The sequence below is a fragment of the Cetorhinus maximus genome, chromosome 10, assembly GCF_964194155.1.
Source record: "Cetorhinus maximus chromosome 10, sCetMax3.hap1.1, whole genome shotgun sequence".
In the NCBI taxonomy this organism is placed as follows: Eukaryota; Metazoa; Chordata; class Chondrichthyes; order Lamniformes; family Cetorhinidae; genus Cetorhinus; species Cetorhinus maximus.
This window is the reverse complement of record NC_135888.1, coordinates 29,492,566-29,519,797: the sequence shown is the minus strand read 5'-3', so window position 1 is coordinate 29,519,797 and position 27,232 is coordinate 29,492,566. Positions and strand designations below refer to the sequence as shown.

General features: G+C 44.5%; 1 protein-coding gene across 1 annotated transcript; it reads right to left on the bottom strand.

Moving 5' to 3' along the window:
* Positions 1-1,470: 1,470 nt before the first annotated feature.
* On the bottom strand, positions 1,471-26,617 carry LOC144685218 (lysophosphatidic acid receptor 6-like). The gene is made up of 2 exons (XM_078549650.1): positions 26,604-26,617; positions 1,471-3,129 (listed from the first exon to the last, which is right to left on the bottom strand). Exon 2 carries the CDS (start codon positions 3,062-3,064, stop codon positions 2,063-2,065), a length of 1,002 nt encoding a protein of 333 aa, XP_078405776.1. The 5' UTR covers positions 3,065-3,129; positions 26,604-26,617; the 3' UTR covers positions 1,471-2,062.
* Positions 26,618-27,232: the final 615 nt, after the last annotated feature.

Genomic DNA, 27,232 nt, shown 5'->3' with positions numbered 1-27,232 from the left:
TTTAGTCTGCAGAATAAAGAAATAACTTGCATTTATCTAGCAACTTTCACCACCTCCAGATGCCCAAAAGCAATCACAGAATCACACAGTGCAGAAGGGGCCCTTCAGCCCATCAAGTCTGCACCGACACGTGAGAAACACCTGACCTACCTAGCTAACCCCATTTACCAGCACTTGAGCCATAGCCTTGAATGTTATGATGTGCCAAGTGCTCATCCAGGTACTTTTTAAAGGATGTGAGGCAACCTGCCTCCACCACCCTGCCAGGCAGTGCATTCCAGACCGTCACCACCCTCTGGGTAAAAAAGTTTTCCCTCACATCCCCCCTAAACCCCCTGCCCCTCACCTTGAACTTATGTCCCCTTGTGACTGACCCTTCAACTAAGGGGAACAGCTGCTCCCTATCCACCCTGTCCATGCCCCTCATAATCTTGTACACCGCTAATCAGGTCGCCCCTCATTCTTCTCTGCTCCAAAGAAAACAACCCAAGTCTATCCAACCTCTCTTCATAACTTAAATGTTTCATCACAGGCAACATCCTGGTGAATCTCCTCTGCACCCCCTCCAGTGCAATCACATCCTTCCTATAATGTGGCGACCAGAACTGCACACAGTACTCCAGCTGTAGCCTCACCAAGATTCTATACAACTCCAACATGACCTCCCTACTTTTGTAATCTATGCCTCGGTTAATAAAGGCAAGTGTCCCGTATGCCTTTTTCACCACCCCACTAACATGCCCCTCCGCCTTCAGAGATCTATGAACACACACGCCAAGGTCCCTTTGTTCCTCAGAACTTCCTAGTGTCATGCCGTTCATTGAATGCTTCCTTGTCAAATTACTCCTTCCAGAGTGTATCACCTCACACTTTTCAGGGTTAAATTCCATCTGCCACTTATCTGCCCTTTTGACCATCCCGTCTGTATCTTCCTCTAGCCCAAGACACTCAACCTCACTATTAACCACCCAGCCAATCTTTGTGTCATCCGCAAATTTACTAATCCTACCCCCTACATAGTCATCTATGTAATTTATATAAATGACAAATAATAGGGGACCGAGCACAGATCCCTGTAGTACGCCACTGGACACTGACTTCCAGTCACTAAAGCATCCTTCTGTCATCACCCTCTGTCTCCTACAACTAAGCCAATTTTGAATCCACCTTATCAAATTACCCTGTATCTTTTGTGCATTTGCCTTCTTTATAAGTCTCCCATGTGGGACCTTGCCAAAGGCTTTGCTGAAATCCATATAAACTACATCAACTGCATTACCCTCATCTACACAACTGGCCACCTCCTCAAAAAATTCAATCAAATTTGTTAGGCATGACCTCCCTCTGACAAAGCTATGCTGACTATCCCTGATCAAACCTTGCCTCTCCAAGCGGAGATGAATTCTCTCCTTCAGAATTTTCTCCAATAGTTTCCCTACCACTGACGTGAGACTCACTGGCCTGTAGTTCCCTGGCTTATCTCTACAACCTTTCTTAAATAGGGGAACCACATTAGCTGTTCTCCAGTCCACTGGCACATCCCCCGTGGCCAGAGAGGAATTAAAAATTTGGGTCAGAGCCCCTGCGATCTCCTCCCTTGTCTCCCTCAGCAGTCTTAGACACAAATCATCCGGAACTGGAGATTTGTCCACTTTTAAGCCTGCCAACGCCTCCAATACCTTGTCACTCCCGATATCAATTTGCTCAAGAATCTCGCAGTCTCTCTCACTGAGTTCGATGCCTTCATCCTCATTCTCTTGGGTGAAGACAGATGTGAAGTATTCATTCAACACTCTAGCGCTGTCATCTGACTCCACCCATAGATTGCCCCCTTGGTCCCTGATGGGCCCTACTCTTTCCTTAGTTATCGCAGCCAATGATGTTCTTTTGAAGCTTTCTTATTGTTGTAAAGTAGGAAATACTAAAATATTAGATCTATTGCAGTTCCCTGGTTCTAATAGGTTCACAAAAAGGTGCATGATTGTTTTCAAGTAAAATGTAATTATAAGCACTATGATAGGTTATTTATATTAGTAAAATTGTAGCAAAAACATTTCATTGTCTAATCGGTGGGTCTTGCTGTTATAGCTGAATTATCTGTATTGAAACTTGCATTCTGCTGTTTGCGTTGACATCTGAATAAACTTAGAGTACTTTTGAAAGCTTCTTGGAATTTCTTACTGGACAGCCAGTAGAGTAGAGGATCAAGGCAACAGTTTACATTGGCTAGTACAATAGATACATAATAAATATTTTCGACCTTGTATAGCAACTGGCACATCTCAGGATAGAACTGTTTCACTGTAACAGCAATAGAACGTGAGACCTGTACCGGTAAACAGCAAACAAGGAAGGTAATCAGAGACACGACAATCATCCCCATTGATTTCACTTTCATAGCTTTTCCCCTTGAAAGGCTGGTGTCAGTTTTAACTATATAAGACCCAAGTAGAATATAGCAAGTGACCGAAACTCCAAAGGGGATGATGAACCCGGGGAATAGAATGACCATACTCCATGTAAAGTATGCAGATGCCATTTCAGTTTGGTGTACACGTAAGCATTGGGTAATGTTGTTCACTTCAGATGTTTTGAGGACAAAAAAGAATGGTAATGCACTAATAAAGAGTAAAATCCATATGCCTATGCACATGAACTTCACAAACCTTTGGTTCTTAAAAATATTATGTTCGGTCAGGCTTACAACTGTGACATATCTATGCACACTCACCAAAGTGAGGAAGTAGATACTGCCATACATGTGTATAAATAATAAGAACACTTTAAATTGACACAGGAACTGTCCAAATGGCCAATGATTCGCCATCGAGAAGTAGGTGATCATAAATGGTGCTGCTGGAATTATGCTAATGTCTGATAAAGCCAGGTTAAACTGGATGATCATTCCAGTTTTCCATTTCTTGAAGTGAAACCAAAACGTATAAAGGCTCAAGGCACTCAGAACGAAACCAATTATAAAAACCACACTCAGAAAAGCAGGGATAAAAATAACTAGCTTCTGAGGTTTGCATGTGGTATTACTGATTGAAGTATTAAAAGTCATTGCAAGAGGTGTTCCTGCATCGAGAATATCAGAGCTGTCAAATCGGGTCCCTCTGGTTGATTTACCTAGGAAAATAAGCAAATACGCATATTTAAATTGTAATACAAAATTGTAATCATTTCAGGGTTTAGAAATGCACATTAAATATGAAATTAGAATTATGGCACAGCCCTGGGGGGATCTTCTCAGGCATAGGCAGGGTTGCCAACCCTCCAGGATTGGCCTGGAATCTCCAGGAATTGATGCTCAATCTCTAGGACATCGCTGTGTGCAATCTTGGAGAAAAAAACATAGGGACATTTGCAAAGATCATTTTTCTTTTTAGTTTTCTTTGAACATTTGTCTTTACCAGGTACAAAAATATTGAAAATGGGATGGGAAAAAGACTGTTTGGCTGACAGTCAAGCATCAACCAATTGGGTAACAAGTCTTTTTGCTTTTCAATTGGCGTAGGAAGGCAGTGTGTCACCAGGATGGATTTGTTGGCTGACTAATGGCAGGAGCATGGGGGCAAGTCATGTGATGAAATCTCCTAGAATACATTTAATCACAGTTAATAACCCTAGGGACAGAAATTCCACCCCCCCCCCCCCCCCGCCCCCCCCACCAGTCAGCTGCGTGCCCACCGAACTGACAATCTAAATGATGCGCGGAAACTTCGGGACGCATGTCCGACATCACTGCGCATCATTTTATGCGTTAGCGAGCGGGACCTGCCTCCCTGCTCCCCGACGGGAAATGCTGCCCTAGATGTAGGAAAAATCATTTTGGTTTTGTTGGCTAAACTATGTTTCGGTAATCGTACCAAAGTTCTGGGCGAATAAATTAAATAGAGCTTGTCCTATAGTTGACACTGATTTCCAAATCACATGCGGGCCAAGATCAAGATAACAAAATGGAAGGACAATAATGCAAAACATGGGCTTTCTACTAAGGAGTTGCACATTACATCTAGCTTTACAACTCTGTTGAGTGCAAAATGAAAACAAAAATCCATTTCCAAATTATCTTCCAGTTAAAGAAACGAGAGTTGAATTGGCTTTTGGATTTCCGGGGTGGCAGCATAGTATCGTCAGATCACTTCAACCTTAACTAGCACTGTCTGCACAGAAATATGAATCTCAGAGAACCACCTCCACACAGTGTTGTCTCAACTTGCCAGGCACCCGAGACCTCTTGAAAGTGAATTCTTTCACTTGAGGTAAAGCAAGAAGGACTGGCATTTATGTAACACTTTTCATGACTTTGGAACATCCCAAAGTGCTGTTGAAGTGTAGTCACCGTTATGATATAGAAAACACAGCAGCCAATTTGAACACAACAATCTCCCACAAACAGCACTGTGATCATCTATTTTAGTGATCTTGGTTAAGGGATACATTTTAGCCAGGACACTGGGGAAAATTTCTCTGCTCTCCTTCAAAATAGTGCCACCGGATCTTTTCCATCTATCTGAGAGGGCAGAGGGGACCTTGGTTTAACCCAAACAATGGCTCAACTACGTTTGTTTCTGACTTATATAATATTGCTTGGCTACCTTCCCCAGTCTTCCATGCTTCTTTTAGTGAAATCTGGAACCCTTGGAGTTAGAGAGCAAAACTTGGCAGTTTATTGACTTAAACCAGTGCATTGGACAGCTTTCCATTGTTGCAACTTAGAAAACTGATACTGAACACTGACATTTTGCCTTGAGATATCATACAACTAATTTTTGAAATAATTTCACATGTAACCAGCACCATGTAAACTCACTGTCAGTGTGGGGAAAGTAACAGTGCACATGGTGTTTGCTAGATGAAGCATTCACTGGCATAGACTCATTCATCGAACACAAGCAATAAAGGCAGGATTTTATGTCCCGTGGGCGGGCACGCGCCCAACCCGATCGGGCATAAAATCACGCGCTATGACATCGGGCGAGCATCCCGACATCATCACGCACTCTCGCGATCTTTCGGTCGGCGCACGCGCGAGAGTTGGCAGCATGCCCACCGACCATTAAGAGGGCTATTAAGCCCATTAAAGTTTCAATTAACTGCCATTTTTCGCTGCACGCTCAACCATTCGGTTGGCAGGCAGGCGAATAGGCCAGGCAGCCTCTGTATTTTTTTACGAAACCTCATCCACGGGCGGGATGAGGTTTCCAATGGCAAATAAAATAGCGGAATAATTTTTTCACCTTCATTTCAAACATGTCCCTCTTCATGTGACTGAGTCACATGTGGGGACATGTTTATAAACATCATCTTTTAAATCTTTATTTTTGTTTCTCCAATTCTTCAGCTCCCTGAGGCAGCTCTGTGCCCTCAGGGAGTTTTCAGCGTGCGCTCCCCCGCGCATACGCAGGCTTCCGTGCTCACCCTCCTCCTGCCCCCACCCCGGCAGCGCTGAGCGTTGCAGCGCGTGCTTCATGCTGGCTGGCTGCTAATTGCCCAGCCAGCGTGAATTCACGATCGGGGGCCGATCGCGGGCAGCAGAGCTTTTCCTGGCCGCTCCCAGGTCCGCCCCACAAAGGGAAAATCCTGCCCTAAGATTCCTTTTTGTGTCTTATTGCATGGTCCTGCTTTGCAGTACGAGATTTAAAAATTTAATATTAACAGAAATAGCTCTTGGTATTCAAGGCTAATTATGCTTACAGACTAGGAACTTATGTTGAGAAATGGCAGTTGAAATTATTCAGATAAAGATTAATTATGTGAAGGAAATTATTTCATTAAGCTGTTTAAAACCTATCCTGACTCTGCTTAAAATTTAGGTATGTTTTAGCAGCACCAGCAGAGGTTATCATAGCTGCAAAACTAGTGTGTGCTGACCTGCCAATGCAAACTGGGCACAGGGAATGGTTCCTGTGCTAGAATTGGTAGGTCCAAGGCTCACTTGGTATAGGACCTGGGTCCCATTTATGTCAGGCTGGCATGCTAAAGTTGCCTGCTGGACATTACAGACATCTCACTAGCTAAGGGAGTGTGAGTTTTGGACAGTTTCATTGCATCAGCAACCCTCAGGACTGTTCTGTGGAGAAGTGGGTGTAGGTACAGGAGGCTGGGGAGGAGGATGGCAGCAATCAGGAGAGCGCCAAGTGGAGGAAAGCAACGGCCTTTGGCACTGCAGTGGAGCTGAGCAGAGCAGTTCTGTTCTATCTGGTTACACATTCAATTATATATTTTAAGCTGGGCTGCATGTAGACGGTATTTTCATGAATGCAGCTGGCCCAGCCCTGGCTATGTTCGGGGCAGGTCAACTCAATGAAGAAAATCTCAAACAGGCATTAGGCCCCCAATTTGTGTATGCCTACTCTAACATTTATTTCATGCTCGGGCCATGGACACCTCTTTTCTTGCCGTCCCCAGTACAGTATGCAATGCACTTCCAGCACATAATGAATGCACACTTTCCGCCCACTATATTGGATGGATATGTGCCCATTTTGTGCCTGAAAAGTAGGCACATTGCTATCAAATTTCTATGAGCAATATATTGCTGTAAGGAATTTGTTGAATTTTGGTGATTGTTCTATGGGCTTGACTAAAGCAAAAGTCTTTCAATGATTAGAGGTATGTCAAAAATGCTGTTTCAAGTTTCAGCATCACTGACGTTGAGTGTGTGTCTCATATGCTCAAAAATATATGCACCTTATTTTATTTCAGAAAATTATAAAATTATTGTTTGCTTTTCATAGCCTGACTTAAGTAATGTTAACTGGCAAGACAATCGATTGATGCAACACACAGCAGTCAGGTAAATCACTCATCTCAGACAAGTAATTTGAGAAAGTACCTGCATGTGATTGTGTATCACCCAGCAGCTGGTTACTGAGTGAAGGAGGCAATGCAACTTTGTAAAGCAAGCTCTAGTGAGTCAGCAGCCCGATTAACTCAATTTTTATTTCCATTGACTTCAATGCAAATAAAAATCAGGAGAAATGTACAATGGGCTGCCGACCCATATCATTGCTTAAAGTCAAGGATCGGGATTTTCTGGCCCCCCTTGTGGCAGGATCCACCTTGGGAGATTGACTATCAGTGGGACCAGACAATCCTGGCAACGGGTGGGGCTGGAAAATCTCGCCCAAGATCTACCTCAGTGGCCCATAGGAAATTACCTGTCCCATGGGGGAACGTCAGTAAATTTTATTGAAGAGGAGATAACCATGCTGCAATGTGTGGTGATGAATAACTTTGTTTTCTTCAGTTCTCTGCCTGAAGGCAGGTCCGAACCACAGTGCTGTAACCTTCACCATGGTAAGGAAGCAGGTCCCGAATCCACCCCAGCCGAAAAAGGGATCGACCCTATCTTGTCGGCACCAATCTAATCCACACCAGCCATACAGCCAACTGGCCCCCCAAGGAGTCCAAGTTTCTGTAGCAACATGCACTTTTACATGCATATTGCAGTCTGGAGCTATGAATAGTGATGATATAGGCTCCAATTTTCTTTCCATCACGGGGCTAACTGGGAATCTCTCTCACTCTTACCACCTTCCATTGACATGTGCTGGAGGTGTCTACCTGTTTGGCCACATTACGAACGCAAGTCCTGGAGTGGGATTAGAACCCAGAGCTTCTGGCCACTAGCCACAAGACCTCAGGTGTTGAATACCTAAAAAGGGGCAAATAATTAAGGGTGCTTATAAATATATAACATAAATAATGTATTATATAATTAAATTATCACATAAATATGAATAAATATATAAAAGCAGAGCAGCTCAGCCATTTAACTCAGCAAGATCTGGACAGAATAGATATGGAGAAGCTTTTCCCGCTCATAAAAGGCTCAAGAACAAGAGGGCACAGATTTAAAGTGATTTGTAAAAGAAGCAAATGTGACATGAGAAAAAAAACTTCCCACAAAATGAGTGCTTCAGGTCTGGAATGCACTGCCTGGAAGTATTGTGGAGGCAGGTTCAATCGAGGCATTCAAGAGGGCATTAGATGATTATTTGAATAGAAACAATGTGCAGGGGTACAGGGAAGAGGTAGGGCAATGGCATTAAGTCATAATGCTCATTTGGAGAGCCAGAGCAGACACGAATGGCCTCCTTCTGTGCCATTAAAATTCTGAGATTCTGTGAAGATCTGCAGAAGTAAACTTATTATGCCGTTGACTTGGTTCCATTCATTGTCAGCTTGGTGCAGGAACAACAACTGGTTTCCTAGGCTTTTCACAGAAATGATGATAAACTATAAATAATCATTTTATTTGTAAGACTGTGAAAAACAAGAGTAGTGGGCAACTGTTTATTGAAAATATGGACCACAGGACCTGATGCAAAGTTTAATACCCCAATATCGCACACCTAATGGTGCAGAATCAATATGGGTACAACTGGTTTTAGTTTACTTACTTTTTCACTTATATTATTGCACCTTTCTCCATGGAAGCCAATAGCTCTCTGGTACATCCCCAAGTTACCACTTTTCAGAGACAATGCAAGGGCCAATGAGGCCCTGTAAAATAGGTTGATTGAAGCGTGGGATATTGTGTTGTGGACTTCCCTACATATTTGTGGTTTTAATGGATGGAGGGTGAAGGGGGTGAGGAATTGTGTGAGGAATGCTGAGGGGCCCTCAAGAGTTCTTAGTTTCCTTGATAACAATCAGAATCATCTGAGATGCACTGCAATGATGACTTTTTCTTTGCACCTTGCCAAACTTTCACAACTTCTTTTCGGCCAGATAAGATGAATGATGCAATCAATCGATCTAATATTTACAATTTAGGAATGATTTTGAACGAGCCCACACAATTCAATGTTAATTGTTTATAGATGATACATGGGAGTAACATAAATCCCACTTCGTTTTGTAATGCTCAATGCAACACAATAGACCACAGTTCGAGGTGTTTTATTCCACACTTCACCTTAAACTTATTAAACTTTTAGCAGCAATTTTCCATTTTTTGCTTCCAGTCTGGCTGGAAAAACACAGGCTAGGGAAAGCAGAAATGGTAAGTCACTGCTAATATACATCCACTTGTACTGGCAAAAGGCTGCTGGCATGACTGGCATATTTTGGATTATATTTCTAGACAACTATTAAGAAACTAGCTAATATTTTCTTATATATGAAAGATCTTTAAACCAATTATTTTTGTCTATTTAGTACATGACTATAGAAAAAATGAATTATTGTGTTCTTTAAAATAAATTAAATGAAGGGTCAGTAATTTATGCTATTAAAAACATCTCAATAGTTTTAACAGAGCATAATTTAAACCATTCCTTTCCTATTTGAATTTCTCCTCTCTGCTTATGGGGCTATCAACTGCCTTGTATATGGTTCCATGGCAGCCACCTGCTCCCCCACCACTTATGCTTTTTCAAAGTGACCCTTCTTCATATATGAACCTTGTCAATGAGTGTCCATGGGCTGATTGACTGCTGTGGGAGGCGGGGGGGGGGGGGGGGGAGTGCATCCGGACCACATCCAATTCTATCTAGATTCCCAGAAGGAACTGCTGGATAGCAATCAGAAGAGGAAATCCTGAACAATTTCCCTTCCACCCCCAGGGGTGTTATAGTCACTTGTACCTGAACCCTGGCCTGTTTGAGATCAGCTAACTTCATAGCTACTTCTTCCTAATGCCTCCTGAGCCTATGTCTGGGGGATGGGGATGGGGGTGGGGCATCCTCCCTCTTCCCCCTCGTGGATATAGGATGTCTCACTCTCCTTCTCGCCACGTTTTGCAACAAGACCGCCAGTGCGCTGTTACAAACCTTGCTGCTTGTTCTCTTCCATGCCCAGCCATTCCTCAGAGACCAGGGCCTGGATTCATTTTTGAAAACATTCCATCCATTTCCTACAGCCACAACGCACCTCCCCTTTAAGAAGTGCAGGCTGCCTTTAAGCAGCATGAGCCATGTGAAATATTGGACGCTTGCTGATGCTTGCGGTGACTGAACAAGCGCGGGTAGTGCTGGCTGCAAACAGCAATCGTTTAAACCGGGGAGCAGCACCAGTTTAACTTGCTGCCTATAAACGAAATTAATGGACACAAGTTAAATCACAAACTGGAATCCCCACTTCAGTTTTTTTAAACTTGCAGGGCCAAAGAGCATTAAACCATCCTTAAAGGGAAAGACCCCCTCTCTTGCTCTGACCATTTACAACTTTCTTTACTCCATTTCCTCTCCTGAAGGTGCTGTGGCAAAGTTCCCAAGATACCAGCAATCATTCGGTACCTCACCCATGTGGCCACTCTTTGTGTATCATAGCTGAATTCAATCTGTTCCTTGTTCCCCATCACAAACACTGTCCAGAAGATGTCAATGGAAAACAATCAACAGAGAGATTGTGCCTAACTTATTTCCTTAGCTTGGCTCTAAAACCATTGTGAAATCCACTGTCACCCTCACTCAGAGCAGCAAACTCAGTGGAGATGCATTTATTTATCTGTTGGGATGTGCATGAAATGACAGTTTGCACGATTACATATTGACCTGCTGCATTCATTTCGACTTCTGTATAAATGAGTACTGTACTGCAAAAATATTTCCACTGCTAAATTTATAATGAACTGGTTTATTTAAGTAAGGAACACCTAAGCACGACCATTACGTTATTCCGAGAAGTTCAACCGTACTGACAGATACATGTATATTGTGCGCACATAATGGAACATACAGTGCTCAGTTAATTTTACTCCCTCATGCCATTTTGAAAAAAAAACACTCCAATGGCAGAAAGACATTTGAACGAAATGAGCAACTGAACAGTTTTAAAGTTATTGTGGTCACCAAAAATTAAAACTGTTGCAGCCCAATTTAGAATTCTCTAAACTAAGAGGCCCGAACAGTCCCCATCCACCACTACTCTCCTCCGTCTGGCTGAACTTGTTCCCACACTGAACAATTTCTCCTTTAACTCCTCTCACTTCCTCCAAATAAAAGGTGTGGCTATGGGTACCCGCATGGGCCCCAGCTATGCCTGTCTCTTTATGGGGTATGTGGAACATTCCTTGTTCTAGTCCTACTCCGGCCCCCTCGCACAACTCTTTCTCTGGTACATCGATGATTACTTCGGTGCTGTTTCATGCTCTCATCTGGACCTGGAAAAATTTATTAATTTTGCTTCCAACTTCCACCCCTCCATCATTTTCACCTGGTTCATCTCTGACACTTCCCTTCCCTTCCTTGACCTCTCTGTCTCAATTTCTGGTGATAGACTGTCCACCAATATTCATTACAAGCCTACCAACTCCAACAGCTACCTTGACTACAGCTCCTCACACCCTGCTTCCTGTGAGGGTTCCATCCCATTCTCTCAGTTCCTTCGCCTCCGTCGCATCTGTTCTGATAATGCCACTTCCAAAAACAGTTCCTCTGACATGTTTTCCTTCTTCCTTAACCTAGGTTTTCCACCCACAGTGGTTGACAGGGCCCTCAACCGTGTCTGGCCCATCTCTCGTGCATCCGCCCTCACACCTTCCTCTCCCAGAACCATGATAGGGTCCCCCTTGTCCTTACTTATCACCCCACCAGCCTCCACATTCAAAGGATCATCCTCCGCCATTTCCGCCAACTCCAGCATGATGCCACCACCAAACACATCTTCCCTTCACCCCCCTGGCGGCATTCCATAGGGATCGTTCCCTCCGTGACACCCTGGTCCACTACTCCAGCACCCCTACTCCTCAACACCCTCCTATGGCACCTCCCCATGCAAACGCAGAATATGCAACAGCTGCCCCTTCACTTCCTCTCTCCTCACCATCCAAGGGCCCAAACACTCCTTTCAAGTGAAGCAGCATTTCACTTGCACTTCCCTCAACTTAGTCTACTGCATTCGTTGCTCCCAATGCGGTTTCCTCTACATTGGAGAGACCAAACGCAGTCTGGGTGACCGCTTTGCAGAACACCTGCGGTCTGTCCGCAAGCATTATCCAGACCTCCCTGTTGCTTGCCATTTTAACACTCCACCCTGCTTTCTTGCCCACATGTCTGTCCTTGGCTTGCTGCATTATTCCAGTGAAGCTCAACGCAAACTGGAGGAACAGCACCTCATCTTCCGACTAGGCACTTTACAGCCTTCCGGACTGAATATTGAGTTCAACAATTTTAGATCTTGAATTCCCTCTTCCATCCCCACCCCCTTTCCGTTTCTTCCCCCTCCTTTTTGTTTTTTCCAATAATTTATACAGATTTTTCTTTTCCCATCTATTTCCATTATTTTTAAATGTATTTCCACCCATCGTTTATCTATACCTTTCATGCCTTTTAGTCTTATTTCACCCCACCCCCACTAGAGCTATGTGTACCTTGCTTGTCCTGCTCTCCACTCTTAATTAGCACATTCCTTTAGATAATATCACCACCTTCAACACCTCTTTGTTCTTTTGTCTGTGACATCTTTTGGTTATCTCCTCCTATCACTGCTTGCTTGTCCCAACAACCCCCCCTTCTCTCTCCACCCCCCCCCCCCCTTAAACCAGCTTATATTTCACCTCTTTCCTATTTTTACTTAGTTCTGATGAAGGGTCATGAGGACTTGAAACGTCAACTGTGCTCTTCTCCGCCGATGCTGCCAGACCGGCTGAGTTTTTCCAGGTATTTCTGTTTCTGTTTTTGTTTTAGAATTCTCTCAGTTGTGACAGTAAACAAAGAAGCACGGTATTAGTGTGGGATGACTTCATGGTTTCAAAATGACAGCTCTCAGAAGAAAACTGAAATGCTACTGCCCTTGGCTTTTAACTGACTAATCTTGTGAGAAGATGATCTTTAATAGGAGAAAGTCACAAATCTGATCATGAACAAAAGTTATTTTCTATAGTTAGGATCAATAATCAAGATTAAAGTGTCTCAGGCATGTTGTCAAGTTTAATATCCTTATTTAGAAAAACTGGAAGAACACACACTCAGGTTTTCTATGACCCGTTGGTTGTGATCCAGTATGAAGCTTTCACTAGTTAAGAATCACATTCTGTTTCTATTAACTTCCTCTTTTTTTTTTACATCCTATGATACTATACTTTTCATTCAAGTACACATAAATTACAACACACATTTGGCTCAATACATCATGTTAGTGCTTGATCTATATGCCCACATTATTCCCATGCACCTTTCATTGAGCTACCTATCTAACCTATTATTAAAAGTTGGTGTGGGCCTGAATTTTCACCAAGACAGAGAGCCTCTGAAAATGGTGTAAGTGTCCGAATATCCTAGGGCAGAATATTCCCCTCGTCGGGCAGGCGCGCACCCAACCGGAACGAGTGTAAAATGAAGCACGATGACATCGGGCAAGTGTCCCGATGTCATCGCACACTCGCGCATTATTTCGGTTGGCAGGCGCATGTGGGAGTCGAATCCATGCCTGCCATTAATTAAGAGGCCAGTTAAGGCCCTTGACAACACAATTGCCAGTGATTTAACGCTGCCTGTACGATTTTTTGCTCGTCGTATGGGCAAAACGGGCAGGCGGGCAGCCCACAATTTGCAAAACCTCAGTCACAGGTGGGTTAAAAAGGGTCAGCAGCATTGCCAGTGTGAGTAGTGAGGAGTCTTTGAGATAGTTTGCTGCTGGTTGTTTTTTGGTACTTGGCAACTTAATCTCTGATCAGGACTTCATTCTTAGCATTTCAAGGTGCCATTTCAGGACTCATTGGTGTCTTCAAGGCCCCCTGAGGATTCAGACAGTGTGGACCCCTCCAGCTATCAGACAGCCTTCCCTTACCCTGGTAATAGGGATTGTGCTCTCCGCTGGAGGCACATCCTCTGAGGGGGGAGAGAGAGGCAGAAGGGAGAGGAGGCCAGGTGCCCCTATGCAGCTTCCATGGGAGGGACCTATGGGAGGGGAGGCACAGGCACAAGGGGCGCAGGGCCAGCAGCAAGTCCAAGACAAATGGGGCTGCAGAAGATGCCACTATCCTTCTGCCAGGGTTTACAGGCGGCGATGCAGCTACCGAAATGTGTCCGACATGCAATGCCGAAGGAGGCTTTGTCTCTCTAGGGAGACCGTGACCTCCATTTCTCAGATGATCAGGCCTGAGATCACCTCCGATTGTGTGAGTGGACACCCCATGCCAGCGCATCTGAACGTCAGTGGCCCTCAACTTCTATGCCGCTGGCTCTTTCCAGGGGTCATTGGGGGTCTGTGTGGAGTCTCCCAATCAACTGTCCACAGTTGCGTCGAGCTAGTGACTAAAGCTCTGTTCAGGCAGGGATTGACTTTCATTCATTTCCATATGCATGAGGCCAGCCAGGCTGAGTGAGCCAGTGGCTTTACAGTGATTGCCGAGTTCCCCCGTGTCCAGGGTGCCATCGACGGCAGGAACACCAGGGACGCCTTGGTCCAATGCTCCTTCAGCTAGACTGCCAAATAAGAGCTACCACCTCATGTCAGGGCTGCTACCATCATCCTGGATTGCAGAAATGACCCTTTCCTTTTCCCCTCAAGGTACACTCAGTGCCTGTGCAATAAAGTTTCGAGCCACCCACGTCCAGCATTACATACTGGCCTACTCCGCGCCTACAAAACAAATGAAGCATACTCAGGCCAATAACACAAAAGCAAATGTAATTTAATGTTGGAACTCACAGACTGTTGAATAGAACAATATCTAGTGTTGATGGTCACACCATTAAAAAAATTAAAACACAATGGGAGAACAAAAGATCACCCTTGACCAGTCCCTCTTGTGCTTAAGGTGTTTTAAACTTATGTTTACGGGTGCTACATCTAGGTGCATCCCCCTGCCCACTCACTGGCACTGGCTTTGGAGGCAGCCTGCTGACTGTGCTGTCTTGTTGGCCTTGATGACCTTGGCAGTCGTCCTCTAGCCAATGAAGCCTGTGATGGCCCCACCTGGGAGTGAGTGGCCAGTGTCATGGCTGGCATCGCCCCAGTCACTGCAGCCTCATCAGATGCCACAGTCACTGGCAGAGGGATGGGGGAGCTGCTATCGTTATGCAGAGCGTCCTGAGAGGAGCCCGCAGAGATGACAGGCAGCTCGTGTGCCAACGTTAGGTTGCTGTGGACCCCCCCCCTGTTCGACATTGATGAACTGGCACCTAGCTGGGTACTGGGTGCCTCATTAATCTCACATACAGACACTGACCACCTGAGGTCATTGCCTGTGTGAGTGCGTGCAGGTCTGAGCGCAGCCCCAGGAACCCCTGATTCTGTTCCTGGAACAACCTCTCCATGAGAGTCATCACCCTCTCCATGGAGGAGGCACTGCACTCAGCCATGAGGGTCAACGCAGTGCTCATGCTCCGCAGGGACTCCTCCACAATGGAGACCATGGCATGCCTACCCTCTTGGATCTCCGCCAGATCCTCCCGCACACCCGGCCAAACATCCAGCTGCCTAATGGACAACTCCAGAGGTTCCTCATCAGCCTTCGACTGAGCGTCGTCCTGGTCTCCAGCAGTCCTCCGACTGCCGGTGCCCTGGGCACTCTCTGCCTCCGCCTGCACCTCAAGCGAGTGTGAAGTGCCCTCACCAATGTGCACTGAGATACTAGCCGCTGAACTAATGTCCACCGAGGTGTTGGTATCTGCGCTTATGCCTGGTACAGAGAGTGGGTATGACGCAGGTGCTCCTGGAGCATGGTGGGCCTCCGGGGTCAGGGGTAGCTCCTGGAGGTCCTGTGCTTGGCTGCTTGGTAGCAGATCTAAGGGAGAAGAAGGACATGTCATTAATGTAAGTCATAACACTGTCACTGTGCATGCCAGGCACCCTGGTGAGACAATGGAGATCTGCATCATGGTGCCATCGTCTTGCAATGATCAATGAGGAATCCAGTCTGGAGGCTCCTGTCAATGATGGACTGCACAAGAATATTTGCAGCATTCACCTCAGTGCACTGCACTCTCACCTTCGTCTGACACCCCAGCTTCACCGCGGCTGGTTGATCAAGGTGCATGCTGCTTCTCAAGCTCAAAGGCCTCCTGCTCGTACCTGGAGAGGATGAGGAGGTGTGGGGTTCCTCCGCCAGTCTGCGACCTCTCAATATTGTTATGGGATGTCTTCCCCTGAAAAGACAGAGGAGCATTGATTAGTCCACTCTCTACCTGCAGCGCCATTACAGCCTGGCCAATCCCAGATCAGGATCACTTTGCAGGGCAGTTCCAAGTTGTAGCCTTCGAGCCACAGTGCACTCAGTCAAAGCAGCCAGGGCTCAACCTCTTGGCCAGCTCTAGCATCATTGACAGTTGGCACACTGACTCTAACACTCCTGAGCACCACGGGAGGATGGCCAGCCCAAAACAATTCAACACACTGATGCATGTCAACACGATACTCACCCTTCCTGAGCGCAGGTCATTGAAGCGCTTCCGGCACTTCACCCAGTTGCGTGGCACCACATCGTGGCTGCTCACCCGGGATGCCACCTCCTCCCATGTCCTCTTTGTGAGTGCGGTGGCCTCCTCCTCCCATCTCTGGGGACAAGGGTGTCCTTCTGGCATTCACTGCCTCCAGGAGGGCAGGGAGACACTCGTCGGATAAACAGGGTGCCGAGCGTCCAGCCGACCTCACCTCCCGCTTACTGTCTATATCTTCGTTTCCAGCTGTGTCGCTGCAGCAACTCCGACACAGGCAGCATCCCTGGGGCTGCCTGCGCCATTTTTGAACTGGCCGCCCTGTCACCATTGGACCCGGTGGCCAACAGCTCCCCTCCCCACCCCGCCCCGCCTGCCCCTCCTCAGACGTTCTGCAGCCGGCGTTCATGCTGGGCAGGTCTTATTTGGCCGGCCAGCGTGAAATCGCAGTCGCAGCCCAATCGCAGGCGATGGTCAGCTTCCCGACCGCCTCCGCTCACCCCCGCCAAGCCAGCCCAACAAGGTCAAAATTCTGTCCCCGAACACGGCACTTCCTATTTTCATGGGGTGGGAATAGGAGCAGGCAGGGGTTCATGCACATACAGCTCACAGATGTAGCTGGCCATTTAAAGCGTCAGCTGCCTCCACTCAGTGCTGATTTTTGTATCCCTGTGGTGTGAAACCTGAAGTGTGCAAATTAAACCAGGTAAGAACAGGTCTGAACTTGGGGGCTTTGTTTGGACAGACAGGGTACCCCTTTGAACAGATAAGGTATCCCTTTGGATCTGGTTCCAGGGCATCTTTTAGGGGGAGATAGGGTGCCTTTTGGAATTGTTAAAAGTAGGCATAAATGTGTGTAAGAAGCGCATAAACTCATTACTGTCAAGCTCATTGGAACTGTCAACAGCCCCGTCAGAATCAACTGTCAAAACTGTCAGAAGCACATGCCAAAGGGACCGGTCAATGGGAGCTGTCAGAACTTAAGAGGCCATGTCAAGACTAATTGTCAAAGTGAGCTCTCAAGCTATCAAGGTATTTAAAAGTCCTGCCCTTTAAATTTTTGAAGAAAATATCTAGAGTGTTTAAAAAAAAACACTGCCTACTTTGGGTACAGGGGCATAGGTTGCATGGAGAGTATGGGGTATGGGCAGGGGCATTATGTGGCATGGAGGATATGGGGTCATGAGGTGGCATGGAGAACAAGGGGGTAATGGGTATAGGGCACGAAGTGGCATGGGTTTGTACAGATATGACCTCGGGAGTGTGTTGGTGGCAGGGGGGGTGGGGGGGGGAGGTGGGGTGGGTGGTGAGCAGGTGAGGGCTGGAGGGCTGATTTTTGTTCTATTGTCTTCTTTTCAACTTTGACAATGCTTTGCAGCCAGGCTGCCTCTGCAGCTGACAGCCTCCGCTCTCGTTCTGATGTGAGACGGGCAGGGGGTGTGGGTGGGAGGGCAGTACACCCGACTCCTGTTCACCTTGCTTCCCGGAATGAGACAGGGAATGTTCCGACTCTGCACTGCTGATCCAGGAGCAAAAACCCAGGCCATGGTCTCTGCTTCAACCATTAGTGCAGCCTCACAATTCTCTGCTTTCCTCGATCCCTTACATCTCTCACATTTTTTTTTTTATAAATCTATGGCTCCACTCTCATCTCTGAATGAGGTCCCAGATTCAAGTCCTCTGCAGGGCTTGAGCACAAGAAATCAAGGCTGACACTCCAGTTCAGTACTGAGGGAATGCTGCACTGTCAGGTGTGCCATTTTTCAGATGGAATGTTAAACCGAGGCCCCACCTCCCTGCTCGGGTGGATGTATAAGATTCCATGGCACTATTTTGAAGAAGAGCAGAGGAGTTATCCCAGTGCCCTGGCCAATATTTATCCCTCAATCAACTTCACAAAAAACAGATTATCTTGTCATTATCACATTGCTGCTTGTGGGCATTTGTTGAGTGCATATTTGCTGCCACATTTCCAACATTACAACAGTGACCACAATTTAAAAGTACTTCATTGGCTGTTAAAGCACTTTGAGACATCCAGTGGTCGTGAAAGGTGCTATATAAATGCAAGTCTTTTTCTTTCGTCATTCTAGACGCTCCACCAGTGAAACAGTTTATTTCTCTGTCCCAGCCCTTCATAATTTGAGACACCTATATCAGGTCACTGGGTAATCCTTTCTGTTAGAATGAAAACAGCCCCAATTTTTCAATATTGTCCTTTGTATTTGTTCAAGCCAGACAACAGCTTAGTGATTTGCAACCGTATCCTCATCATTGTCGCAACTTCCCTCCTATAGTGTAGAGCCCACAACTGAACACAGCGGTCTTTGTAAGGTTTTATATAGGATTTGCCATCATTTCTCAACTTTCATATTCTATACCTCTTCTAATAAAACACACTACTGTGCAAGTTTTTTTTTACATGATCTTTTTCACCAGCTGCTGATGTTAACATTTTGGGAAGTGGAACTTGCAAATCGGTCTGCCCTTCACCACCATCAAATCTTCCCTTCAAAGTATAGTTATTTTTATTTTTTGAACCAAAATGTGCCATCTCACGTTTGCTGATATTAAATTCCATCTGCCCCTTGTTTGTCCCTCCAACCTTCAATCTCAATATCCTTTTGCAGCTTCCTTGCCTCCAATCGGCCTCCTAGTTTAGTCTGCAAATCTGGGCAACACTCCCCCTTGACCGATACCCAAATGATTGAGATGCACCGTGAGAAAGGTCAACCCAGGGCAGAATCCAGTGAGACATCACTCCCAAACCGCTGAGAAACTGCCCTACTTCCTATTATTGGTTTCCTCTCCTTGAACCAAATTCATCATTTCACACATTGCAACAGAGTTCGCCAGCTCAAGAGAGACTTTTTAAACACATCTGTTATTCCCATGAGACACAATGAGTTTTCTCTGGCACCACACTATGGGCAGAATTTTCAGGTCGTTGGGTGGGCGCGGCGGGCAGGTCTGGGAGTGGCCGGGAAGCAGCTCGCCGCCCGCGATCAGCCCACGACCGCTATTTCATGCTGGCCGGCTAATTAACAGCCAGCCGGTGTGAAAGGCGCGCTGAGAAGCTCAGCGCTGCTGGGATGGGGGTGGGGGGCGAGCACTGAAGTCATTGCAGGCGCGGGGGGAGTGTGCAATGAAAGCTCCCCGAAGGCAGAGAGCTGCCTCAGGGAGCTGAAGTCTTTTAAACCAATGAATAAAGTTTTTAAAATTCTGGAAAAAAAAAGTGTCCACATAGAGGACCCACTCATAGATTTGAAAAATCCGGCCCCAAATTTTAATTATTTAAATTTAATTATGGAAACCTCATCCTGCCCATGGATGAGGTTTTCGCAAAAATCCAAACCTGGCCGATTTGTCCGCCTGGCAACTGTAAAGTTGGATGGGCAGCGAAAAATACAGGTTAATTAATTGATTAATGGCCTTAATAGGCCTCTTGATTGTCGGTGGGCGTGCTGCTGACTCTTGCACGCGCCCGCCAACCTGAATATCATGCGCGTGCATGACGACGTCGGGACACTCGCCCGACATCATCGTGGGCTATTTCATTCTGGGATGGGTCGGGCATATGCCCGCACGTCAAACAGAAAATCCTGACCTATGTAACATCAATGTAGAAGTTCTTGTACAGGTCATTATATTTCATTAACTCATTTAAAATACTCTACACAAACTGACATAACCAGAGAAAGGAAAAGGTGAGTGATCCTGAAGTGTGTTGAATCTGAAAATATAGTGATGACATATAAGACTGTATTACACAAACATTAATGATACAAGTGTAAATCTCAAAATGATTTTGTATTACCGTTTTTTTTCAATTTATTAAATCTAAATGGATGGACTCTATTGCACTGCTCTTGTTGAAACTATAAATTAATCCCCTCAGACCCGCGGCCATACTAATTCCCATTTACAGCTCACTCATGCCAGGCATAATTTTACCAGTAAAGTGATAAGCTGTTCTTCATTAACTTTTACTCCATCTTGCAGTTCACTTTCACAGCAAATATTGACATTCAACATCTATCTAATACAAGTCATCACCATTAGGTAAATTACTTACTTATATGAAAAAAAAGCAGCATCAAAATATCTTTCTCAACTTGAGTCTTTCTTTATGGCTCACTTATGCTCTGTCACCGAGTGCTACCCTTAGATGTGAGCCGTGGGTTTGCCTGCTTGTCTTATATGGGAAGGTAACACGAATGGCCAAGTTATGACTCAGTTATGGCCAGCCGCAAAGTGGATCCAAAAATAAAAACCCAGTTGCAAAGATCTATTATATAATGCGGTCTGTATCCAACATTTGTTCGAGGCCTACTCCTGCTGCCTTTTCAGTTGGATCTGGTTCCATATTATCGTTTGAGTGGAGTTCAAGGCCTTTGCAAACGAGACCACCCAACTTGTTCCATTGCTTTTATATTTCCTGTGGCGTTCCTCCAGGACCATTTTCAGGAGGCTGTTGTGATGTTGGCTTCAGAGGGAGTCTCCACTGAGGGTTGACACCGTGAAATTGATTTTCACTCTGATCTCACTCTGAACAGCAGAATGCTGTTTTACTAGTGCCTCTGGACAGGCAGCTGACCTATCAGCCCAACATCAGCAGGGCCCTTCTTTAAACACGCAAATGAAGATCCATTGTCATAATTGTGTCACTAACTGTAATTTTAATTTTGGCCTTAGCAGGGAAGCTGCTCCAGCTTGGCCATCAGGTGAAGGCTATTTAGAAGAGAAGTGAAAGTAAAATAATGCAATTCAAGGTAACTTTTTTAAAAACTTTCCTTTGTGGGGCCAAGAGGAGCTGGACTGAGAAATAGTCACCGAAGAGTTCTTCTAATTAGCTCCAAACTACTTAATTCAAATCTTGAAGTGAATGGGTCAGATATGAACTCACTCAAATCCCACTTACTGACACAGAATTAAAAATCGAGCCCAATATGTTAACAGGAGAATGTGGCAGATTATGAATCAAAAGATAAAAACAAAAAAAACTGCGGATGCTGGAAATCCAAAACAAAAAATACCTGGAAAAACTCAGCATGTCTGGCAGCATCGGCGGAGAAGAGTACAGTTGACGTTTCGAGTCCTCATGACCCTTCAACAGAACTAAGTAAAAATAGGAGAGGGGTGAAATATAAGCTGGTTTAAGGCGGCGGGATGGGGGGTGGGGGGAGAGAGAAAGGGCGGGGGTGGTTGTTGGGACAAGCAAGCAGTTATAGCTTGCTTGTCCCAACAACTACCCCCCCACTTCTCTCTCTCTCCCCACCTCCCCTCCTTAAACCAGCTTATATTTCACCCCTCTCCTATTTTTACTTAGTTCTGTTGAAGGGTCATGAGGACTCGAAACGTCAACTGTACTCTTCTCCGCCGATGCTGCCAGACCTGCTGAGTTTTTCCAGGTATTTTTTAGGAATCAAAAGATGTCCATTTCACATTAAGCAGTCCAGACCATTGAGATAGAGCTAACTTTACTGTCATCACACTGGTGCTAAACAATAACATGCAAACTGGGGCAAGATTCTATGTGTTAATGATTAACACATAACAAAACTGAGGAAAACCCCTTAGATTTCTTTATTTTCTTTCCATCAACAGTGTTATAGCATTTATTTTTTGGTGCTGAAAGTCAAGTAAATAATAAGGCACAGGAAATGCTGAAAACAAAACACAACCAACCTTTATTGGCCTTGGTCCCTGTAGTAATTATGGTTTTAATTAGTGTGTAATGTACCTTTAAGAATACCACTTGTTAGGGAAGGTTACATAGCCTGTAGTAACCAATAGGAGAGCAGCACAAGCTACCTCAGCAGTCAGTGTAGAGATAGAGTTGGAGTTGAAAGCACACGTGTAATTGCTGCAGAGTATATTGTAAATAAACTTAATGGACAGGTTTTTCCAGTCGGTGAGCGGGGGCGGGGATATGTTGGGCGTATGTCGGGCGTGCGTCCCAACGTCACCCCGCGTCATTTAGATTTTCAGTTCTGCGGGTACGCAGCCGAATCGGCCATTGAAAAACTAATTAACTCGATTGATGGACCTGCCCATCCAGCCTTAGGGTTGGCGGGCAGGCCGGGAGCCCAGGCGGGCCTCGGAAAAAGCATGAAACCTCATCCACGGGTGGGATGAGGATTCATGAGGGCTTTTAAATGTTTAAATAAAAGTTAAGGACGTGTCCCAACTCATGTGACAGTGTCACATGAGGGGACATGCCAGGGAAATTTTTTTATTACCTTTCTGTCAACCTTTTATTCGGAGCCGATCTATCTAAGGTGGCACTTCGCCCCAGGGAGATCCTAGCTGAGGGGTTTCCGCCCCCCCCCCCGCCCCCCAGCCCGCACATAGTTCTTCCTAGTGGACATCACACTGGGCGGGTCTTAAGTGGCCCTCCCACATAAAATGATAGAAATCGAAGAACAATTTTAATGGAGGTGGAAACAAGCAGTCTTTTAGCGATTGGCAGTTTAAAAAAAAATCAAATGCTACTATTGTCACAGAAATGGATATATAATGAGGCAGTGCAAGGAAAGATTCAAGCAGGCTTGTAAACAGAAGAAGAAGCCCAATGAAATCTACAATGTAGAAGAGCCTGAAACAACAAATTCAGACATTTACACATTGTTTAATCTGAAAGTTGGAAAGACAGAACCAATATTTGTCACAGTGAAGGTAAATGGCAAACCTGTTAGGATAGAAGTGGACACGGGAGCTTCTACTACAGTAATTGGGGAACATACCTTCAGATATCTGAATAATGGTGAACATCAATGAAATTTAAAAGAAACAACTGCCAAACTGAAAACATATACGGGTGAAGACATTCAAATAAAAGGCATAAGCAGAATAACTGTCTGTTACGGAAGCCAATCAGAAAAACTACCAGTGTTGGTATTTAAAGGCAGAGGACCAAGTCTTCTAGGGCAAAATTAGCTAAGGGAAATCAACCTTGATTGGCCACTGAGATTCCAAAAGGAAGCTGGAAGTGTTCCTGTTTTGAAAAAGGAATGTGCAAAGACTCAACAATCTAAAGGAATGCAGGCTGTCTTAAGCAAAAACCTGGAAGAACAGCAGAAGGAACTCAAAGAGACTCTGCTTGATGACAGAGTTTGAGGTGAGGTGAGCAACTTTCGCAGGGAGAAAGAAAACCTGTTAAAAGACCTTCACACACTGCAAGATTCCCTCAGGTCAGGGTTTGTACCTCTGGAAAAGTATGAAGAGAAACAGGAAGAATTCAGCACTTCTCTGAACAAACTGAAGAATGAGTTGGCAGAGAAGACACAACAATGTTCAATTTTCCAGGAGGCAGTAAACAAATATGAAAAAGAGACAGAAGAGCTGAAGAATCAGCTAAGTGAAGCCAAAGAGGCTTTGGAAGCAAAAGTTGCAGAATTTTCCAAGAAGCAGACAGATAAGAAAGCCGAGATTAAAGTCTGTGCTAGAAAGAAGAAGATACAGAAATACTAATAGAGCTTTAATTCTGGCAGCATACAAATACACTTTCATACATAGGCCTGGCAATCAAATTGCAAATGCCAATGCTCTTAGTCGTTTGCCTTTACAAGAAAAATGATGAGCACATCTCAGTTCCTCAAGAACTTGTCTTATTTTTAAATCTCTTAGATTCCTCACTGGTATGTGCTCAACAGATCAGAGACTCGACAAGTCAAAATGCGATCCAATGTCAAGTACGAGAACAAGTGTTGCATGGTTGGTCACAGGAGCCCGTATCTGATGAAATGAAACTGTACTTCAACAGAAGACATGAAATAACCAACCAGGATGGCATCTTATTGTGGGGAGCACGAGTGATAGTTCCTCCAAAGGGAAGGGAGCCACTTTTAACTGAACTACACAGTGCCCATCCAGGAATTTCCTGAATGAAGACTAGCTATCTATGGTGGCCTGAGATGGATGGCAAAATAGAGAGTTTAGTAAAGTACTGTGTGCAATGTCAGCAACTGAAAAAGTTGCCAGCGACTGCTCTGTTACACCCATGGGAGTGGCCAGGTAGACTCTGGGTACAGTTACATATTGACTATGTTGGACCTTTGCTGGGAACAATGTTTCTGCTCATTGTCGGTACCCATTCAAAATGGTTGGACATATGCGAGGTGAAGTCGCCAACTAAAATTGAGAAACTACATCAGAGTTTTGTCATTCACGGACTACCAGAAGTAGTCATTTCCAATAACGGAACAGTATTTATGATAGCTGAGTTTCATAGTTTATCAGCCTCAATGGTATCGCTCATGTAAAAACTACACCGTACTACGAAAGGGCAGTTCAAACGTTCAAGGCAGGCATGATAAAGCTAACTGGTAATTCCTTGGCATGCTTTCTTTTTCATTACAGGACTACCCATCACACAACAACAAGTGTCACACCTGAGTTATTGTTGAAATGCTGTCTCAGGACCAGATTGAGCTTAATAATACCGAGTTTAGAGGGGAAGGTGGATAGGAGTTAGGGAAGCCAGAAAACTGGACACGACTGGTATAGTCGTATGAGGAAATTTACCGTAGGAGAGCTGGTATACAAGAAGATCTTTGAGGAAGGACCTAAGTAGTTGCTGGGTGAAATAAGTGCAGTGACTGGACTTTTATCTTACCACGTGGAGGTAGAAGGCCAGAACATCTGGAAACATATGGACCATTTAAAGGAAAAGAGATACAAATCACCAAGAATCAGATCCATCAGTAGTAATGACCTGGTCTGCGTTTCCTGTTGAAGATACTCAACCCAGGACTGACATGTCTGATGTTCCTGTAAGAGTTGAGGATTCAGAGCTACAAGTGCCCACCGAAGCACCTGATGTTCAGGCAACTCTGGAAAAGGAGGTTCCTGGCAAAGAATCTGAAGTTGTGGAGCTGCGATATTCCACAAGTACCGGGAAACCACCTGAACGGCTGAACTTGTAAATTCTTTACCTAGTGTAAATATTATGTAGTCTTGAAAAATTTGCACTTGTAAATATAATATGTATAGCTGAGATAAAGGGGGAGGAATGTAGTGATTATTTAGTGTGTAATGTACCTTTAAGAATAATACTTGTTAAGGAAGATCACATGATCTGTTGTAACCAATGGGAGAGTAGCACGGGCTATCTCAACACTCAGTTTAGAGATAGAATTGGAGTTGAAAGCACACGTGTAGTTGCTGCTGAGTATACTGTAAGTAAGTGTCTGCAGATCAACTATCATTAATAGCAGCAACTCGGCCACCCTTACAACAGTCCCTGCCCCACAAACTCAACCTTCAAGTTGCTGACTCCCCTGGTACAGGATCGTCACCTTTACTGTAATCATGTTGATGAAGTTCGAATTAAGAATTAGAAATAGTCCTGTAGCAGGAAAGAGAAAAAAGGTTCTTAACAGCCTGATTCTTTTGTAATGGTCTGGCATAATGTCAGCAAGGTCAACAAGCCTATGCTAAAGAATGCCAGAGAATGCAGCTGGCTGAATATTCATTCAACCGTGCGAGCAAGTACAGGATAAAACAATTAATTAGCACTACAGTGCTTGGAATTGTACCTCATACCAGCACTACAACCAACAAATTGCAAAGCTAAACATGGTCCCCAATTCTATTTTCTTTAGAAAAATTATGTAAACATGCCTATTAGTCAGAAGTCCCTCTGATCAAACATGCTCTTAGCACTCTCTCAGGACTGCAGTAGGATAAAGATCCAGCCAGACATAACTCAAGATCTCGCTACTATTTTGAAGAGCAGCAGCTATACCAGTTCTGTCCGTTAGATGTCACCTCATAATAAACTGGTGCATACTCAGCATCCATGCCCCCGAGTCTCGCTGGTGATTGATTTTTTAATGTTTCATTATATTTAACTTCTGGATTATTAACTTTCTTGCTGATTGGATACTTTCAAATGCAAAATACAAATCATAAAATATTTAAATTGCAGGATCTAATTAATAGAATATTTGTTTTAGTTTACTTCAGTAGGTCCAGTAGAATATCCAGCATATGAGGGTTAACAAAATTATTTTATTTAAAGTATTAATGCAACACAATAATATAATAACCGTGCTCTCAAACAAAAGGTGGATACAATACTGGAGTACAATATATGTGAGCTATTGATACCCTTATTTGCTATTTCTGTGTTAATTAAACCATTGTTAAAAGATCTCCATGGTTATATTTCTTATAAACACTCAATTTGCTTTTGCACCCGGCTTTACAGACAAAACATTTAGTTTAACCACACCACTGACATACCACATCTTTTGCAACACTTACCTTTACTGCTGAAAACCAAAATTTATCCGTATTTGATTAAATCATGACTGAAGCATTTAACTTAACTAGTGCCAAAAAGGGAAGTGACCCTCATGTGATTAACCAAGTGGTTTATACGAAAGGAAATGAAAAACTCACCATAAATTTAACTGTAACTACAATTCAAAGTACTCCATTAAGTGTAAAGCACTTTGCAAATTCCTTGTATTAGATACAATATAAATGCAAGCTCTTTCATTCTTGTTTCCATATTTGGGTTTCAAAAATTACTGTGGAGGTTCAAAAAGAAAGAGGCTGCTGCCTACCATTGGCATCAATCTTTCTTCCTGAACAATGCATAGTTTCAGCTAATTGGATTTCCACACCTTCTCCCTGCCTTTGAACTTCCTGTTCTTATTGTTTCAATCTATGAGCGTTTGATCTCATTATCACATAAACTGGAAACAATCCCGGATGTTCTCTCTGCAACACTTCTTTTGAAGACATTTCTACAGGCTGTTCAACTATGATAGGCATCACCCATATCTGTGATCCAGCTATAGCATCACCCAGAATAAATTGAACTCCTGCAATGGGCAATTTTTCCACTATTCCAACAATCACCTTGTCTGTTTTCCACTTACTCTTTA

Excerpts from the sequence above, each read along its gene's own strand:
- LOC144685218 (XM_078549650.1), bottom strand. The coding sequence starts at position 3,064 with ATGACTTTTAATACTTCAATCAGTAATACCACATGCAAACCTCAGAAG.